The following is a 20733-nucleotide window of genomic DNA, read 5'->3' on the forward strand; positions in this document are numbered from 1 at the left end:
GACGAGCGATCCCGTTGTAATAAAGGGGCATGAATGGGAGTTCCTCACCACCGAGAAAAGGAGAAATATTCACTATTTGTAGAAATTCGATGTTATTTGCTGTTGTGAGGTGATTATACTTTTCTCGGGGGCGAAAAAAGATCTTGCCACCTACTTAGGTAAGTCGCCCATTGCTTTTTCTTTGCATGTTTTTTAAATAGTGTTTTTATGACTTTTATGCATTTCTTTGCAGATCAAATGGCGAGGATCTCTATTGAGGAGATGAGACAAAGTTGGGAGAAACTTAAGTTTGCTAGCTCAAGTACCATTAATCCCCAGAGTCACCTTGAGGGTTTTATCATCAAGGGGCAAAAAAGACAGGTTGGGGATTCAACCCCCGAATTACTTAACATTAAGGTTCAGAGGCTGAAGGATGGTTTTTCCTCCGCTCAATTGATGACCTTAATTGGAAAATTTCCATGAAAGATTAATATGACACTCTTATTGAAAATAAGACGTGGGACTTAGTTCCTCTCCCGTCTAATGCTAATATTATTCAAAGTTTATGGATTTTCAAGTATAAGAAGAATTCAGATGGAACATTCGAGCAGTACAAATCTCGCCTTTTAGTTAATGAAGCAAACCAACAAACAGACGTTGATTGGGGTGAAACCTTCAATCCTATAGTCAAACCGATTACTATTCATACAGTACTTAATGTTGCCTTGTCAAAATCATGGTGTCTTCATCAATTGGATGTTAAAAATGTCTTCTTGCACGACAATATTGATGAAATCATGTACATGCACCAACCTCCAGGATTCTGTCATCCTCAATTCCTGGACCATGTGTGTTTGCTAAAAAGTTTCTCTATGAACTTAAACAAGCACCACATATCTGGTATTATCATTTCACTAGTTATGTCGCTACAATGAGATCCTCTCATAATATTTCTGATCACTCATTATTTATTTATCATAATGGGAATGTCATGGCTCACATTCTTCTCTATGTAGAAGACATTATCCTCATTGTTTCATCTGACTCTCTTCGTGAGTATATTATGTTCAAGTTGAGTTTTGAATTTGCAATGAAGGATCCAAACCCTTTGAGTTATTTCCTAGGCATCTCTATTACTCAACATTCAAGATGTACTTTTCTCTCTCGGAAAAATATGCAGAAAAGATTATTGAACATGCAGGAATCTCTTCATGCAAGTCAACCCTAACACCGGTGGATACCAAATCAAAACTAGACGGGTCCTCAGGTAATTCCTATCATTATCCAACATAATATCAAAGTCTTGCAAATGTATTACAATACTTGACATTTATAAGACCAGATATATCATATACAGTTCAACAAATATGCCTATTTATGCATGATCCAAAAACACAACACATGTCTGCTTGAAAATAGATCATTTTTTACATTTATGGCACCGTTGAAATCGACATCCACCTATATTCTTCCTCCATCGAAAAGCTCATGTCTTACACATACGTTGATTGGGCTAGTCGTCCAGGCACAAGAAGATATACCTTTGGGTATCGTATGCATCTTGGTGATAATTCATTATCATAGTACGTAAAGTGTCAACATACCTTGTCTCGAACGAGTGTAGAGATTGAATATCAAGGAATGGCTAATGTAGTGTGTGAATCATGCTGAATTTGAAATCTACTTTTAGAATTACATTGCCCAGTTACAAAAACAACTTTAGTTTATTGTGACAACTTCAACACCATGTACCTTTCCGATAATCCAGTTCAACATCAATGCACCAAACACATCGAAATGGATATACACTTTGTGCGGGAAAATTTTGCTTGCGGTTAAGTGCGTGTATTACATGTTCTCTCCCATTATCAAATTTCTGATATCTTCACAAAGGACCTCCCGCTACAACTTTTTGATGACTTTAGGAATAGTCTCAACATTCGTCCACCTCCCGACTATGAGGGTGTATTAGACTATATAAATATAGAAAAAATATTATTAGAATTTATTATAAATAATTATTCAATGAGAAATGCACGATCAATATTCACTCCTCTATCAATAAGAATTAACTAGCTCTTGAGAAAATTAACTTTCTAATCATATATAAGCTTGAACAAAACAAATATTTATCTTAATAGATCAAACATTATGCTCTATCAAAATCAACATCTTTACCTTTTAAATTCTTCTGTAGAATTTTCATTGACAAAAATTGGGACAAAAGATGACCTAATGCATCTCATAATTTATTTTCTCGATTTTGCTAAAAATCTCATTTTTACCATCATCGCTTCCTATAATTGAATGAATTTATGAAATTACTTTACCAATAAACTCCATCAACATAGCAACGCACACTCCACCAAATAGATATGACAAAAATATAAAAATCTTAGAGAACACACAATTTTCAAAATCAATGGTGCAAAGGTGTAATTAGATCCCTTAAGAAACTCACCATTACCAAGAAAATCAATTTGAACTCTCATACAATCATATTTATGACCACTCTAAAACTCCTTTAAGAAGCTGAAATTAACACCATCAAAATCTAAACTCTTAAAACTATCACAATTTCACACTTCTCTGCCATTTTCACATTTTATTCACCAAATGGACACTCCAATAATAAAGCTTTGTGGCCACTAATAGTCTAAAAAAACAAAATTTGTAACATCATGCCTTAAACTTTATACATATTAAAATAATTTACAAAAGGTTGTAAACCCGTTTCAAAAATTTCAAAGAATTGCATATATTTGATTATGAGATGATGAAAATTGATTTGAAGATTTTGATTATGGTTAGAAGTGAGTTGGATATTAACTATTAAATAATTTATGTTTAAATACATTAATACAAAAGTAAATTGAATATTGACTTTCAGTGCAAAAATCATGTTTAGTCTCAAAAATTATAAATCATAAGTTCAAATGAAATCTTATTTTGAAGATATAACCAATTATACTTTTAATAAATCAAACACATCATATTCAATTATATGTCTCTAAAAAGTGCTTTTGCATATTCCAAAATGAAAATACAACTTACATGACGTTATTGCAATCAATTTATAAACATTTATGACATTATTCATATAAATATCTAGATGAAATCAATTTATAGAAAACAATCAAGTGTTTCTCAAATGTAAAAATTACATATGAAAAACTAAAAAATAAACAATTTTTCTAGACGCAATCCTTCTCCCACTACTTTGTCATTAATAAATTCTTTTTTTATTGCAATCTAGTATCACAATATCTTTTTTATTGAGCCATAGTCCATAAATGATAAATCTTAGAGCATCTCTAATAGAAGTTGGTTAATGTATATGTGGATTTATAAGTTCCAAAGCTTAACATTTTTAGTATTATAGTAGATACACATGATATTGTCGTTACTTCAATCTTTGTCTAAGTTGCTTCATGAAACAATGCAAAAAAAATGTGTTGCTTATCATTAAATAATATTAGTTTTAATAGTTGGTAGAACCAAATATGAATTGATTGAGTCAAATATAAATTGCTTATTAAAATCACCACTAAATTAAAATTGATTTAAATTCTTGTTTAAATATAATGTGACAATTGATCCCCATGCAAAATAATTCACATGATAAAAAATTAGTTCTCATATTAGAAAATTATTTTCTTTAATCTTACGTAATCTTTGGTGGTGCACAAAGATGAAGATGGAAGATGAGAGAGAAAGAGAAGAGAGAGAAAATAGTTATAACAAACTTTGAATGAGAGAGGAACTTTATTCACATAATATGAAAAATTAGTTACACGTTTGTTTAAATACATAAATCAAAATGCTATGTAGGCGTAACAAACTAATGCTAAAAAAATTCAGAAACTAAACACCACTTCCGAATCTGAATTATATCTAACAACATCCCTTAATCCATATTCAACTAACTAAACTCTACAACACCAATTCCATCCCTCAGATAGATAAAGTGTTAAGTCTTCACAACTTTAGTCAGAACATCTGCAAGTTGCTTCTGGATGCTATAATGTACAACTTATATCTCTCCATTTTGAACCTGATTCCTCAGAAAATGAAACTCCGTGTCAATATGCTTGCTTCTTCCATGCAACACTAGATTCCTGGCAAGACTTATGGCTAATTTATCGTAATTATCATTTTCACAAGCTTGTTCACTTTGATCTTCAAATCCTACAACAAATTCATAAGCCAAATAGCTTGATACGCATACAAAGCACCTGCAATGTACTCAGCTTCACAGGTTGACAAAGCAACAACTGATTGCTTCTTGGAATACCAAGAAATAGGACCTCCCAGATACTTGAAGAAATATCCAGAAGTACTTCTTCTGTCAACTTTGTCTCCGCACCAATCAGAACCTGGATAACACATCAGTTCTGATTCAGACTTAACATCATAAGAAAATAACACTCCATACCTTAGAGTCCCATTAATATACCTCAGAATCCTGACAACAGTTTGGTAATGTGACCATTTTGGCTTGTTTATAAACCTACTCACCATTCCAACTCCATAATAGATGTCAAATATGGTGTTGTAGAGATATCTCAATGAGTCAACCAACTATTTAAAAGTTGTAGCCTCTACATCATCACCCTCAACATTAGAATCTAACTTATGACTCATTTCAGCAGGTGTGATTGTAGACTTGCAATTTATCAGCTCAAATATTTTTAGAACTCAAGTTCGTACTTCAGGTGATGCAAAATGATACCCTTCGCAGAGTATAAAATCTCCATCCCTAGAAAATACATCATATTTCCCAGACCAGTCATCTCAAACTCATTCATCAACGCCTTTTTGAACTTAGCTATCTCTTCCGAACAACTTCCTGTTAGCAATATGTCATCAACATAAAGACACACCATAATCATATTGCCTTCAGAAGTATGTTGGACATAAACGACATACTCCATCTCACACTTTATGAATCCTTAGAGCTTGAAAAATGAATCAATCTTCAGATTCCAAGCTCTAGGAGCTTGTTTCAGTCCATACAACTCTTTATGTAACCTGTACACCATCCCTTATTTGTTCTTCTTCACAAATCTAGGAGGTTGTGACACGTATACCTTTTCTTTCAATGGACCATACAGAAATGCAGATTTCACATCTAGATGTACCAGATACCACTTCCTAGTTGTAGCTATAACAATCACCAATCTGATTATTTCATGTCTAGCTACAGGCGCAGACACTTCAAAGTAATCTAACCCAAATTTATGGAGAAATCCTATTGCTACTAACCTTGCTTTATGTTTAATTGATCCATCTGGCTTTGGTTTCACCTTGAAAACCAATCTGACACTGATGGCTTTCTTCTCCTTTGGAAGCCCAGTCAACTCTTAAGTCTTGTTTCTTTCTATAGCCTCAAGTTCTTATTTCACGACCTTCAACCATACTTTCTTCTTGTGCGTTTCTTCAATACTAACCGGTTCAGAGTCTACTAATATAGCATACTGAATGACCCCTCCCTCATAGTCTACTTCAGTATCTTGCAACATGTCAAACTCTGCAAATCTCCTTGGTATTTTTCTGATTCTTTGTGGCCTCTAAACTTGTTTAGAATCTTATTCGGATGATGGAACAATATCAGATGCTAGAACCCCAGAGTCTGAATCACCATCAGAATCTGGATCAGAATCGGCTTCATCTTCAAAGTCAGACTTGCCTTCAGACTCAGACTCACCTTCAGAGACATAATCCTCTTCAGAGTCACCTTCAGAATCATCTTCTGATTCTGACTCATCTTTAGAACCTTAGGATTCCAAAGTATCTTCAGAAGTTAACTCATGTGTTAGCACTACATCGGAGTTGGATTGAGACTTACTCCAATCCCACACTTCTGATTCCTTCACAATGACGTCTTTGCTGACTTTAACTTTGTTAGTGACATGACAATTGAGCTTATAAGCACTTGTACTGTGGTACCCAATCAACAACATGACTCTACTTTTGTCATCTAACTTCCTTCTTTTAGCATCTGGAACATGTTTATAACAAACATAATCAAACACCTTCATATGGCTCATACTTTTCTTGTCTCTAGTTCATTTCTGAATAGGGACCATTTCCTCCAGCTTCTTGGTTGCACACCTGTTAAGCACATATACTGACGTGACAACAACTTCTCCCCACAAAGTGTGAGGTAGCTTCTTCTCTTTCAGCATGCTTCTTGTCATATCAAGCAAAGTTATATTTCTTATTTCAGCAAGACCATTGTATTAAGGAATGTATATAGCAGTAACCTAATGCTCAATTCCATTCTCCTCATAGAACCTTTTGAACTTTGTAGAGTTGTACCCACCTCCACCATCAGTTCTGAGAATTTTCAGCTTCTGACCACTCTATTTTTCAGCCTTCACCTTGAACTTCTAAAACTCAGTAAACACCTAATTCTTAAACTTGATGAGTGTTACCCATGCCATTCTTATGAACTCATCCACAAAAGACACAAAATACTTGTTTCCTCCCAGTGAAGGCACTTCAAATGATCCACATGTTGGTGTAAGCCATAGAGGCCAATACTTTTGGTACTTGTATCAAATTATTTATTAATAATAAAAGGCTTTTTCTTTATTATGTTTGTTTAATAAAGTCCCTAGAATAGCTAGTCCGTTTAATGTATCAAGTATGACTTAATCATGAGATCACATTAAACATAAGGACACTATTCTTAAAGTATCTGTAGTCGAGCTTTATTATGAAGTGGGATAACATTAACACATTAAGACTATTATGTATATATACTGATGATCACATCTCATGGATCATGGATAATGAGTTATCAAGTCTTAAACATAGGTATGAATATTAAGAGTAATATTTATACTGGATTGACCCGCTAGGAGAATACTATATAGAATGTTATGCAAAGTGTCATAAGTTATTCTCATGGTGATAATGGTGTATACCACCCTTCTACCTGAAACCACTATAGACCCTAGATGTAGAGTCAAGTGCCTTATTGCTGATCAAACATTGTCCGTAACTGGATGACCATAAAGACAGTTGATGGGTACTCCACGAAGCATGCTAAGGGACATGAGTGACCTAGATGGAATTTGCCCATCCTGCGTAACAAGATAAATGTATATGGGCCCAATATTGAACTGGACAAGGATGACACGGTCTATGTCTTGTGTTCAATATAGACATAAGGGCAAAAGGATAATTATACACATAAATATTATCACATAAGGATTTTTAAGATCACATGACATTTTCGTGTCTTGGGTAGCAGTGATGTGTTGCTAGATACCGCTCATTATTTATTATGTTAAATACGTGATTTAATATAATTGCCAATGTCGCGAAAACCTACAGAGTCACACACAAAGGACGAATTAATGAGAGATAGAGTAATTAAGGAACACCGTAAGGTACGGTGCACTTAAGTGAATTATAGAACATCGTAAGGTACGGTGTACTTAAGTAGAATACGAAATATGGTAAGGTACCACGCGCTTAAGTGAATTTTGGCATATTATAAAATATGGGCCACATACACTTAAGTGGGCTTTTTAGCTTGTAGCCCACACAAGTGGTTCTGTAAATAGAACCCTTGTGCAGAAGCATTCAGTGCAGTTGCAATTTTGTTTTCTCTCTCTCACTCAAAACCTTCATTCGTAGCAGCTAGCACTGAGATTGAAGGGATCCGTTCGTGTGGACTAAGTAGAGGCGTTGTCATCGTTCAACGTTCGTGATCGCTCCGTAGTTCTGCACAAAAGGTTTCAATCGTCACAAGAGGTAACGATTCTATCACTAATCATGCCCATTCGTAAGGATCAGTAAAGGAGAAAATTTTAAATTCCGTTGCGTTTTGGATCGCCATTCTCCTTCACCACAAACATCATAATGTACTACTCCTAAAGCATGCTTTACTCTTGGGGCTACTTCTGATGCAAATGACAATCTAGGTTGCTTACCTTTCATGCATATCTCATATGACTTCTTAGGCTTCACAATCTTCGAAATTCCATATATCAACTTCTTAGAATTCAGATGCCCTAAGCTTATGAAATTAAGATGCCCCAATCTTTTGTGCCACAACTCACTCTCACCTTCAACACCTTTTGCACTAAGGCATTTAGTTTCAGTTGTATCCACATTCACCTTGAATGTTATGTTGCTTCCCTGCTCAGATTGCATAATCAACCTATGATCAGAATCATACAACTTCTAGAGATTGTTCTTCATAGTAATTGAGAAACATTTCTCAATGACCCGACGTACACTCATCAAATTGCTCTTTATGCCAGGAACATACCAAACATCCTTAATCAGAATTTTTTTCCCATTCTTTACCTTGACTTTGACATTTCCCATACCTTTAACATTAAGGTATTTATCATCAGCACATCTGATCTTTGTCCTCCTTATAGAGTCAAAATTTATCAGCCATTATTTGTTTCCAGTTAAGTGATTTGAACAACCAGTGCCCATATACCACTAGGCTACTAAATATTCACCATCAGACTCATAAGCCATCAATAACACATGTTCGTCGTCATAATCTCCTATGGCTATGTTTGCCTCTTATGATTTACTTTCCTTGTTTGACCAACAACCAACTACAAAGTGGTCAAACTTCTTACAACAGTAACATTGAACCTTCTTCTTGTCAAACTTATCCTTTTCCTTCTGATGTTTCTTCTCATCAGAATTGAACCACCACCATGTCTCTTCTTGGCTTCTGACCAAGACTGCTTCTGACTCTTCTTTTCATAAGACGCCTTCAGAGCCTACCCTACCCCTCTTTCAGAGGTTTTCTCAGTCAGACACAACTCTTGTGCCTCTAGGCTACTTTGCAACTCTTTAATTCACATGGTGCTCAGGTCTTTAGAATGTTCAATTGCTACAACAATGTGATCAAATTGAGGAGTAAGAGATCTCAAAACCTTCTCAATTATTACTTGTTCTGACAAAGTTTCTTCGCAAGATTTCATCTCATTGATGATCAGAACCATTATGGAGATGTAATCTGGTACCCTCTCATTGTTCTTCATGTTGAGATTCTCATACTGCTTACGTAGAGACTGAAGCTTCACCTTCTTCACTGACGTATCATTGTCGTAGCACCGTGTCAGTATATCCCACGCAACTTTCGTCGTCGTTGAATCAACGATTTTCTCAAATACATTCGGATCCACACACTGATGGATGTAGAACAACATTTTCTGGTCTTTCTTCCTCGTATCTCTTTGCGCATTTCTTTGTTCCTCTGTCACATCCGCTGCAATTGGAACGTAACCATCGGTAACAAGATCGAGAACGTCTTAAGCATCAAACAACATACACATTTGAATCATCCACCGATTCCAATTCTTTCCATCAAACACCAGAAGCTTAGTACTCAAATTGTTTTCGCTGTTCATCTTCGTTCTTGTGCACTGAAACTCAAACAGATATCACCAAAACACTCTTGTTTCCCGATCCCGCAAAATCAAGAAATGCAATTATGTTACGATTTCGATCGTGAATTCAACACGAATTCAAGAAAACGAAATCAATCACACACGCCTCACGTACACTCGTGTTTCTCTGTGGATCGAACTAGAGTTCTAGATACCAATTGTTGGTGCACAAAGATGAAGATGAAGATGAAAGAAAAGAGAGAAAACACTCGTAACAAATTTTGAAGAAGAGAGAAACTCTATTCACACACTATAAAAAAAACTAGATACACATCTTTTTTTAAATACACAAATTAAAATGCCACATAGACTTAATAAAATAATGCTAAAAAAATAAAAAACTAAATACCATTTTTAAATCTGAATTATTTTTAACAATGTTGGTTACCTATTAGAACTAACAAAAATGGTAAAATAATAGGGGAGTTACAATGGCCATGGAGGAGGTGGTGAATATACCTTTTCCTATTTCTTCTTCCCAGTGGTTCATTTGAAAAATATGGATTTGATATTTTATAATATATGTGAAAATGTGAAAGAAATAATTGCGATGATTGTAGAATTCTAGTGGTAGGTGGTCATCAAAAAATCTAATATAGATAAAAATATGATTAAAATGACTTATTGAAATAATATAGATCATGATCATTAAAAAAAGAATGTAATGTGATTGATTAAGTTTTATTGAAATAATACACATATTATTATTAGTGTTATTATCTTATATTTAAAATTTTATTTATATTTATCAATTAATTTAAATTTAATATTTTATTAAATACATCAAACAATCACTTTGGACATAATTTTTCAACTCTCCCACTTAATCTTTCAATTTCTTTATTTTATTTGAACATGATTTTTTTTGGTATACTTTCGACATAATTTTCGTTTTAAAATTTGAATTACCTCTTTTATTTTTATTACTATCAATTAATTAAACAATTAACAGTCACTTAAGACGAATTGATACATCGGATGAGGTACACTCTCTTTCATATACTATCTTATCAAAATTATTTTTATAATTAATTAAAAAATATTTCAAATTTTTTATAAATAATATTTATTTAAAATTATAACTATTTATATTATTAATATTAATTATATATTTAATTTTTAACATAACTAATATACATTGTACATTCACACTTAAAAGTTTAAAGGATAAAGAAAATTGAGTGGCAAAGACATATCCTCGTAACTTGGCCACAAATAATACTATTATTCCTTTTAAATCACATCATTTTTCAAACCAAAAAACAAAAATCACATCATTTTCGAATATTATAATAATAAAATAAAATATTATTAAAAATAATAAAAAATATTTTTTTTTTCTCTTTTCATATTCGGTCCTTTATGTCTCTGTCTGTCTTAACTCTGTATCTTCACCACAACCTTGTTCAACCTTAACTTCGAATTTCAACTACGCGTTATCTATGAGATCCAACACTTCACGTGTTTCATTTCACTTCTAAATTTCCAGTTACAGTTTTGAAGACACATTTCGAATTTTTAAGGGTTTTCGATTGTAACATAGTTGTTGTTGTATTCTAGTACGCGTGTCTTTTTTTTGTTGTTGTAATTTTTCAATCGTAGTACCTCTATTGGTCGCTTAATTTTACTGGGTTGTTTTTATTTTTGAGTTCTGTTCGGTATAGAATTCAAAGTTTTCTCCTTTTGATTTGGTTCTGCTTGTTGCGGATTTGGGTTTTTCTTTGCATTTGGAAGTGGGAGTTTGAGTGATCTGGATTTGAATTGAGAAATAATTTGGAGGGGTTTTATGCTTTGGTTGCAAAGATGCAACATGATCAGAGGAAAAAGGTAAAGTTTCTCAACTGGTTAATTTTGTATTGTAGTTTGTATTGTGAGTTCTGCACGTGTAGGGTATAGTTATAACATGTTGTTAACTTTTCGTGTTTGAAATTTTGTTCTTTTGTACCAGAATCTGTTATTCCACTTTCCTTGGAACTGTTTTTTATTTAGTTTTGGATAAACAAGTGTTAGTAGATTATGTTAGTTTCTAGGGTTTGAATTGAACACTGGACCACCTTGTTAGTACTTTTTCGGTTTCGAGGGTTTCAATAATTTTGACTTATTTGTAGCTTTTAGTTTGCTTAGTATATTTGTTAAGTAGTTTGGTTTGTTATGTTTATGCAGTCGTCAGTGGAAGTAGATTTCTTTACTGAATATGGTGAAGGGAGCAGATACAAGATAGAAGAAGTGATTGGTAAAGGAAGTTACGGTGTTGTTTGCTCTGCGTTTGATACACACACTGGAGAAAAGGTTGCTATAAAGAAAATCAATGACATATTTGAACATGTATCTGACGCGACTCGCATTCTTCGTGAGATTAAGCTTCTTAGACTTTTACGTCATCCGGATATTGTAGAGATCAAACATATTTTGTTGCCTCCTTCAAGAAGGGAATTCAAAGATATATATGTTGTTTTTGAACTCATGGAATCTGATTTACATCAGGTCATCAAAGCAAACGATGATCTGACACCAGAGCATTACCAGTTTTTCCTCTATCAACTTCTTCGAGGCTTGAAGTATATACACACAGGTTATGATCATTTTGGCTAGAAGATTTTCTTAGTTTGGTTGGCGAAGCATGTTTAATTTTGTTATTGCCTACAACTAGATGCTAAATTATATGAGCATTGATACTGATCTTAAACTGTGATGGTCTTGTAGCTAATGTTTTTCACCGAGATTTGAAGCCAAAAAACATTTTGGCGAATGCCGACTGCAAACTGAAGATTTGTGACTTTGGTCTTGCCAGAGTAGCTTTTAATGACACACCCACGGCTATATTCTGGACAGTATGAATCTTTGCCCTGTAACTATCAACCTTACTGTATAGCTCTCAATTCATCTTTACTAATTCAGTTTGTTTGTTAACAGGATTATGTTGCAACAAGGTGGTATAGGGCTCCCGAGTTGTGCGGGTCCTTTTTCTCCAAGGTGCAATTTATGTTATAATTATTTAAGATCTTGATACATTATACCGGATGCTTTATGGTTTATGGTTTAACTATTCAAAAAGAGTCGGTGTCTGTTATTTTGTGTTTCTTATGTTAATATGTATTGTGAAAAGTAATTGATTTCATACTTATGCATAATACTATTGAAATATTTGATTTTTAGTCTTATCAAATAGTCGGTTGATCAAGTTAGTTAAATGGAGATCTTTAACGTTTTTATTCATTTGTGTGTATCTCACTATATATGATTGAAAACCTTTTATTTTCCAGTATACACCAGCTATAGACATATGGAGCATTGGCTGCATATTTGCAGAACTTTTAACTGGAAAACCTCTTTTCCCCGGGAAGAATGTTGTCCATCAATTGGATATCATGACTGATTTTCTTGGAACACCATCTCCTGATGCCATTGCAAGGGTCTGATGTTCACCTTTTCTTCCTCGTACCAATTTGTTTATTTTACTTTGTTACTTACTGGAAATATATTAATTAATAGGTACGGAATGAGAAAGCTCGGAGATACTTGAGCAGCATGCGTAAGAAGAAGCCAGTTCCTTTCGCGCATAAATTTCCTAATACAGACCCCCTTGCTCTACGGCTGTTAGAAAGAATGCTGGCATTTGAAGCTAAGGATCGTCCTACTGCTGAAGAGGTTGAATCTCGATGTCCAACTATCTTTAGTTTACTTTCTTTTTTATAGTTATATCTAGTTAACTGTGTATCTTGTGCGTAATAATGTCAGGCCCTAGCGGATCCTTATTTTAAAGGCTTGGCCAAGGTCGAGAGAGAACCTTCTGCTCAGCCAGTTACTAAGATGGAATTTGAATTTGAGAGGCGGAGGATAACAAAGGAAGATGTAAGAGAGCTTATATACCGAGAAATATTGGAGTACCATCCGAAGATGTTAAAGGAATTTCTAGAGGGTTCAGAGCCAACGGGTTTCATGTATCCAAGGTTTTGTCTAAACCTCTACCCAAATTTTTGTTTCACATCTCAATTCTTTTTGCATTGGTTTAAGCACTTTATGAACTCGTTTCATTAGTTCTCTTTGCATATATGTTTTTACCCCTAATATATGTAGTGTGTAAGTTTAGTCTCTGATTTCGCTCCTTCGTTCCCAATCTATTTTGAATAGTGCTGTAGACCTTTTCAAGAAGCAATTTGCATATCTTGAGGAGCATTATGGAAAAGGGGGAACTGTTGCTCCACCTGAGCGGCAGCACGCGTCTTCGTTGCCTAGGTATCCTAATTTTGTTGTTTTTTTATTGAAAATTTTCACTTTTCTCTTTGGCCAATGCTGTAATTTAATCATGACAAATGCCAATTTAAAAGACGCTTGTTTGCTTTAAAACTGCCTACTGTCTCTGCTGATTCGAGGATGTACATGCAGAGCGTGTGTGTTGTATTCTGATAACACGATGCAGAATACGGCCGAGGTTGCAGAGGATCTATCCAAATGTTGCATCAAAGAAGTTGAGAAACTGCCTGTAGATAGGAGTAGTGCTATTCTTCCGATGACTCGGCTTCCTTTACAAACTCCTCAAAACATTCAAGGTTTGATTACTAACTTGAGTATTTACAAATCCGGCAGTAAAATGTCAGTACAAAAATACCACAGAATTAAAATTTTATCGAATAGAATATGGTAATTTACTCTCATGCGATGTACATTTCTGGCAGGTCTTGCTGCAAGGCCCGGAAAAGTTGTTGGTTCTGCAATGCATTATAACAACTGTGGTGTGGCAGCAGAAACCGAACAGCGGAGGGTGGTTAGGAACGCATCTGTTTCGAATCAGTATGCTGCTTCAAGCTATCCGCGGAGAAATCCAAATTATAAAAGCGAGAGAATCGAAGATGATGGGATTGAAGGTTCTAACGGGATGCAGCCAAAGCCTCAATACATAGCAAGGAAAGTTGCTGCTGCTCAAGGCGGAGCAGGTAGTCAGTGGTATTGATTTTCAATACAACTTAGAAGTTTTCGCGGCTTAAAACTGCTTTATGCCATGAAAGATCCTTGATACATAGATTTCATGTGCTGCACCTAGTCTTGATCTTCTGAACTGCAAAACATTGAAGTGGCATAACTTTGACTATGATCAACTTAAGGTAGCTTGAGAGATTCTAGCGAACGGTGTCGTCAATTGGAGGATTGGAAGCGTGATTCGCACGGTCCAATTGATGATTTTCTTACACTAATTTGTGAGATAATAGAAACACAAGAGACCTGATAACATTATGAACTTGAAGGAATAGCTGTTGCTTCAATGCAAGAATTGAAGCTGTTAGTTAATAGTATTGACTACCATTATAAAGATGATGTATTTTAATTTTAAGAAAGGGATTAATTTGTAGCCAAAAATATCAGAATCTCTTGTTTCTATCCTAATAACTTAATTTGGTGTTAACAAAAGTGACAAAATAAGTGTCTTTTAATTCCTTTGAAGCCGTGTATTGTAAGTTTACTGAATTTCACAAGTGGCTGTGATATCTGCACGTCCTTTCTTTTCTTTGAATTTGAAATTTGAAATTATTATAATTCCTGAAATTTGTGTAAAATAATAAATAAATATTTACTATTAATATTTAAATTATTATAATACTATAGATGAATTTGAAATTTTTACCTAAACTCTTTAAAATTCTTCTAAATCTTCTAGTATATATAAAAGTTATTTTTTGAAGTGTTTTTGGAGAAAATAATTTTGAAATTTCATATGTACTATTATTATTATTATTGCAAGCTTATGTCTGATATATTTTTTTTAATTTAAAAAAAATATTAAATAAAAATATAACTCTCTACAACTATTCTCTCTAAAAAAGAGTTAAATTTTCTAAGTATTCAATTAAATACTCAAGATCCATCATTTAAGAGAGAGAGAATTAATTTTATTTTTTTAATATTTTAATATTTTAATTTTTGTTTTTATCTCCGAAATAGATTCTTTAAGTATTTGATTTCCTTCGAAACTAATTCGAATATAACTTTAACATTCTATGGAATATCTCAAGCAGGACCGACCCAATCAATCCGGGGGACCCGAACTAATTTAAAAAATTGGTCTAAAAGAATATGAATTTATATCGATTTTTTGAAAAAAACGGTACAAAACATAAATTTTGAAAAAAAAATACTTTTACACCTATTTTTAAGAAATAAATGTAAAATAGATTTTGAAAGTTTAACACCTATTTTTAAAATAACAGATGCAAAATATATATTTGTAGTATTTAAAAAAAATATGCGGATCCCTCAAATTTTGGGGTCCAGTACTATAGCACTTCTTGCTCATGCTAAAGGCCGGGCCGGTCTCATACTACTATTATATATTATATATTGGTTTTTAGATCCCTCTAATAAGATTCTTCTTGAGATTTTGAATGACAATAAAAGAAAGATGAGGGAACAATACTTAAACAAGTAATTGTGTGAAGAATAATTTCTATTAAGTAATTAATAACCTAAATTACACGAGGATTTATATATATATATATATATATATATATATATATATATATATATATAATATATATATATATATATATATATATATATATATATATATATATATTATATATATATATATATATATATATATATATATATATATATATATATATATATATATATAAATAATTAGAAGACAATTAATAGTTGACTTGTGTCGCAAGTAATTAACCTGCAACGGAAGTAAAATCCTATTCAAAATCCTATTCATCTACGATATTCCTCCTAATCTATATTAATTGGACTTTTTCATTTCTATATGAATTACATTCACAATACTCATCTCAATTAATATTAATTAACTTTCTCATTCTTATCGGCTCCTTTAGCTTATTTTTTTCAATATGTTGATAAATATGTATGTGAGTTGTAATTTATTTTATAGTACACTCGAGTTTGTTCTTGTTCACTTGATCTCAAAAAGTGATAGTTTATTTCAATATACTTTCCCATATCATAACTCATTGGATGATTAGTCAATCAATTGATGATTTATTATCAATTAACAATTTAATCTTCATTACTGCAGTGATCTTTAATTCTTCAAATAACATTTTCATTCAAAGTGTTTGACAAACAACAAATAAATCTACTACATATTCATCTTCATTGAATGATAAAGTCATTATTCCTCGATTCTTAGAGCTTAATGAAAATGGAGTTGCTCTAATCATAAAAGGATATCATGATGAACTTTTCCTATCATCTTGATCTCATCTCTAAACTGAGTCAAATTAGGCATATGCCCTTGCTTTCTTGCTAGCGTTCTTCTAGTTTGATATAAGTACACCATGATACATTGCGTCTTTAATGTACCTTAGACTCCTTTTTGGATGCTAATAGGTGACATGCTTTATGCTTCTCCACGAGCTTACTTACTAAGCCAACATTTTGAAAGATGGTTGATCATGTTCTACATAGATACCTTAGTGAACCAATGATTTACTAAGCTAATTGTTTGTTTTATTCTTCAGCTTTATACTTGTTTTTGTAGGAATGATTGTAGGATTACAATGACTCATTTTGAATTTTTTTTAGAATATCTCATGCATATTTTTTTTTTCTGATATAAGAAACTCTACTTCTTGTGTTTATAAACTTCATTTCTAAGAAATAAATCAAATTCCATAGGTCAACCGTTTCAAACTCATTCATTATGCCAGCCTTGAATCTTTTTAGTTTGATTTCATTTGATTTTGTGACTAATAGATCGTCTATATTTAAAATTGATTTTCTGATGTGCATTTGTTAAATCCCAATTTAATGAGAAAGCTATCAATACTCTTGTTCCATGTCTAGCGATCTATTTCAATTCATACTGTGTCTTTTTTAAGTCTATACTCCTTCTCTTATTGTCCTTTGATCTTAAAGCTTGATGGTTGCTTGACATAGCTCCATTAAAGAAAAGTAACTCTACATCTAATTTATACACTCCTTCTCTTATTGTTCTTTGATCTTAAAACTTGCTGGTTGCTTGACATAGCTTCATAAAAAAAAATTAACTCTACATCTAATTTATATATTTTTCACGTTTTATATAATTTATATAATGTAATTGCAACCACTATTCTTATGGTTTTAAACCTTACAAATGGTGCATAAACCTTATTAAAGTCAATTCCAAACCTTTAAAGGAAGATTTTTTTCAACTAGTCATGCCTTGTATCTAAGGTCTAAGCTTCAAGTTAAAAATAAATCTTATATTAAATTGATGACATTAAAAAAAAACATCTTAAAATTTTGAAGGTATTTACGTTTTAAGTGTGTCAAATTAAATAAAATTCTATTTTATAATAGTTTAACTTTTAAACATAAATGTCAAAATTTTAAACAATATACATTAGTCCACCTTAAAAGTCCTCAAAATCGGTCAAAAATATTAATTTCTTTGCATCATATTAGAATATCCTCTTCCATAAAATTTGTGTTTAGGCTTCCTAGTGATTGGTTAAGATTAAAATTTATAAGGGTCATCCTAAAGTGGTAACTTGTTCCAAGCAAATGACAAATACTGCCGTATCCATTTTATAAATACCAAAATACGACTTGTATTCTTGTATTCTTACATTGTATATTTTGTATATACGAAACTGAAGCAATATATGATAGAAGTGGTAGTTGATCTTAATTACAGTAATCTCCTCCATGATTCGTAGGCTTTTGAACTCTTCTCTCACTCGCCTCCCATTTCCATCTCTCGCACCACCGCCACCGCTCCCCAAACCAAAACCTAACAACTTCTCATTCCGCCTCCGCAATTCAACCACCCACATGGGCGACGCCCGCCGACCTTCCCCCGTCCCCATTCCATCTCTCGATAAAGCAGATCGCTCCGAACTCCTCCGCGCTCTAGAAGCTTCCTTAGGCTCTTCCTTCACTTCCGAGCCTCTCATCCCAAACCCTAACCCTCTCGTCATCGTAATTAGCGGCCCCAGCGGCGTCGGCAAAGACGCGCTAATCTCCCGCCTCCGTGACTCCCGTCCTGGAATCCACTTCGTCGTCACCGCCACCACTCGTCCCCGCCGTCCCAATGAAATCGACGGGAAGGACTATTTGTTTGTTTCTAAGGAGGAGTTTTTGAAAATGGTGGAGAAAGACGAGCTTCTCGAGTATGCTTTGGTTTACGGTGATTACAAGGGGGTTCCGAAGCAGCAGATTAGGGAGTTTATGGCGAGAGGGAATGATGTTGTGTTGAGAGTTGATATTCAAGGTGCGCAGACGTTGAGGAAGGTTTTGGGGAAATCGGCTGTGTTTGTGTTTTTGACGGCGGAGAGTGAGGCTGCTTTGGTGGAGAGGTTGGTGGATCGGAATACCGAGACAAAAGAGTCTTTGCTTGTTAGGATTAGTACTGCCAAGGAGGAGATGAAGCATGTGAGGAATTTTGATTATGTTGTGGTGAATGCTAAGGATAAGCTTGAGAATGCTGTGAACTTGTTGGAGTCAATTATTGATGCTGAGAAAGCTAAGGTCTGTCAAAGGACTCTTCATTTATAGATTCATTGATCATAGATAGAAATTAGTTCGTGTTGATGAAGCATTTGTGTTGATTCTTACTATGTAGTTTTAATTACAATGTTTTAATATCATTTGTTAATTTCATTTGTTGATTTGGTGGGATATGTACCTATTAGGATTTAATTCATTTAGTTGGGTCCTAATTGTTGTAATCCATCATGATTTAGTTAAATAGGTGAAAAATTATATGGTTATGAATTGGTTCCATCTTTTCTTGGTGGGTTTAGAAGGAGGGTTTGTGAACAATTAAATAGAGACCCTTGTCAATTGTCTATAGCTTCTGTTATTCATTTCTATAAGTTAGTTTGTTTCATCTGCTATTGAGCATTTTCTTGATTCGATTGCCGCTCATGTTGAGTTTTTGTAGTCCGGTAATTATCCACAACCATATAGGATCTTGGTTGAAGGTCCAAGCCATAATGTTTTCCTGTTGACGTAGGTTTCATTTAATGAAAGAATGAGTATTTTGCATGAAATTTGTAGGCTCAAATTGTTGTTATCATAATTGTACATTGTACTACAAGATTTAGTATATTGTCTTCATAACTTTCACTAGGTAGTGGTTATTTAGTGATTATTTTGCCGTTAAAGTTAATAAATTGGAGATGAACTTAATTGAAATTCAAGGTTATTAGAGGAAGCAGGGGTTAGATTAGAAACTTTGCTCTAGCATGTGGTATTCTCATATTCAAATATGTTGAATCTCCTCCAAGGGATTGTGATTTGTGTGAACGTTCTACTCTGCAATTTGATTGGGGTTATTCTACCCCGCAGGCTGCACTATCCATGTGTAGAATTCATTTTAATTCTACTCACAAGAACAAAGTGATTTGGTAAAGATTAAAATTAATCTAGTAATAGGCAATTAATTTTATTATTCTTAAATGTTGTTAGTGCAATAACTACTATCTAACTGTTGTAGGTAGTCAGAACTATAAATATAGGTTGCAAGGGAAAAAGGAGGGCATTAGGTATTTTGTATGTTGGTTGGTTTGGGAGAGACTAGACTCTCTAATTCCTAGAGGTTGGTTTATTTGATCAATTGCTGATGGTAAACCGTTTGTGTTATTTATCAATTCAATAATTGCCTTGCTGGAAGTTACATCCGCAGGCTTTGTTCCTCTATTCTACAGTTTCTATCCCTATCCTAAAATATTTTATTCATCATTTCCCCAATATTTATCACTGGTACAATATCAGTTCTCTAATATATTGCCCTTAATAAAGAGTTAGAGTGATGTTGATTCTTTATAGGGTGTGACCTGAAGGAGCTGACTGTTATAGCATTGACTGAATTGAAAGTCTCACTTGAGAGAGCTGAATGCTATAGCATTGATTGAAAAATTAACTATAGAGATTGTTAATATAGAAGTAGGAGTTTTGGACCATCGCTTGGAGTATTTGTATGATTTAGTGTCTGGGTTACCATTGGCTCTGCTGTCCAAAGCACGCCATATGCTTACAAAATAGCTGTGGATTTGACTGGTGTTTGGTTTCTCAATACAAATCCACACACACTATAAGTCATAGGTTCAGTAGTTAGCTTTGGCCTTGAACAAATGTTTTATAACCATAAACTCTGATCTTTTTCTGGGCTCTGCTGTGACAGGAGTTTTGTAATATTATCAAATTATTACAATTATAACTGTTTATATGAATCACTTCTATTTTATGTTTTTCTTACTAGTAGATATTATTTCTTGTTTCGGTGTGAAAAGGCAACATACAACATTTCTTGGGTTTATTGCAACTTTTTTCACCGCTACGGTTTTATGCATTACCCTAATACGTCTCAAGTCTC

At 33.6% G+C, this 20733-nt stretch overlaps 2 protein-coding genes across 2 annotated transcripts; both read left to right on the top strand.

The window, feature by feature from the left end:
* The first annotated feature begins 10768 nt into the window (after positions 1 to 10768).
* On the top strand, positions 10769 to 14922 carry LOC127078730 (mitogen-activated protein kinase 15). The gene is made up of 10 exons (XM_051019166.1): positions 10769 to 11240; positions 11577 to 11985; positions 12117 to 12244; positions 12327 to 12386; positions 12677 to 12826; positions 12906 to 13061; positions 13152 to 13363; positions 13545 to 13649; positions 13800 to 13963; positions 14090 to 14922. Exons 1-10 carry the CDS (start codon positions 11217 to 11219, stop codon positions 14362 to 14364), a joined length of 1683 nt encoding a protein of 560 aa, XP_050875123.1. The 5' UTR covers positions 10769 to 11216; the 3' UTR covers positions 14365 to 14922.
* Positions 14923 to 17964: 3042 nt separating this feature from the next.
* LOC127078739 (guanylate kinase 3, chloroplastic) lies at positions 17965 to 19024 on the top strand. Its single transcript, XM_051019174.1, has one exon. It carries the CDS (start codon positions 18063 to 18065, stop codon positions 18909 to 18911), a length of 849 nt encoding a protein of 282 aa, XP_050875131.1. The 5' UTR covers positions 17965 to 18062; the 3' UTR covers positions 18912 to 19024.
* The last annotated feature ends 1709 nt before the right edge of the window (positions 19025 to 20733 follow it).

This window comes from Lathyrus oleraceus, chromosome 1 (assembly GCF_024323335.1).
Source record: "Lathyrus oleraceus cultivar Zhongwan6 chromosome 1, CAAS_Psat_ZW6_1.0, whole genome shotgun sequence".
Taxonomy (NCBI): Eukaryota; Viridiplantae; Streptophyta; class Magnoliopsida; order Fabales; family Fabaceae; genus Lathyrus; species Lathyrus oleraceus.

Coding starts and splice junctions, on each gene's coding strand:
- LOC127078730 (XM_051019166.1), top strand. CDS start 11,217: ATGCAACATGATCAGAGGAAAAAG. Junction 13,650..13,799: donor CACGCGTCTTCGTTGCCTAG/GTATCCTAATTT, acceptor ATGTACATGCAG/AGCGTGTGTGTTGTATTCTG. Junction 13,964..14,089: donor AACTCCTCAAAACATTCAAG/GTTTGATTACTA, acceptor CATTTCTGGCAG/GTCTTGCTGCAAGGCCCGGA.
- LOC127078739 (XM_051019174.1), top strand. CDS start 18,063: ATGATTCGTAGGCTTTTGAACTCTTCTCTCACTCGCCTCCCATTTCCA.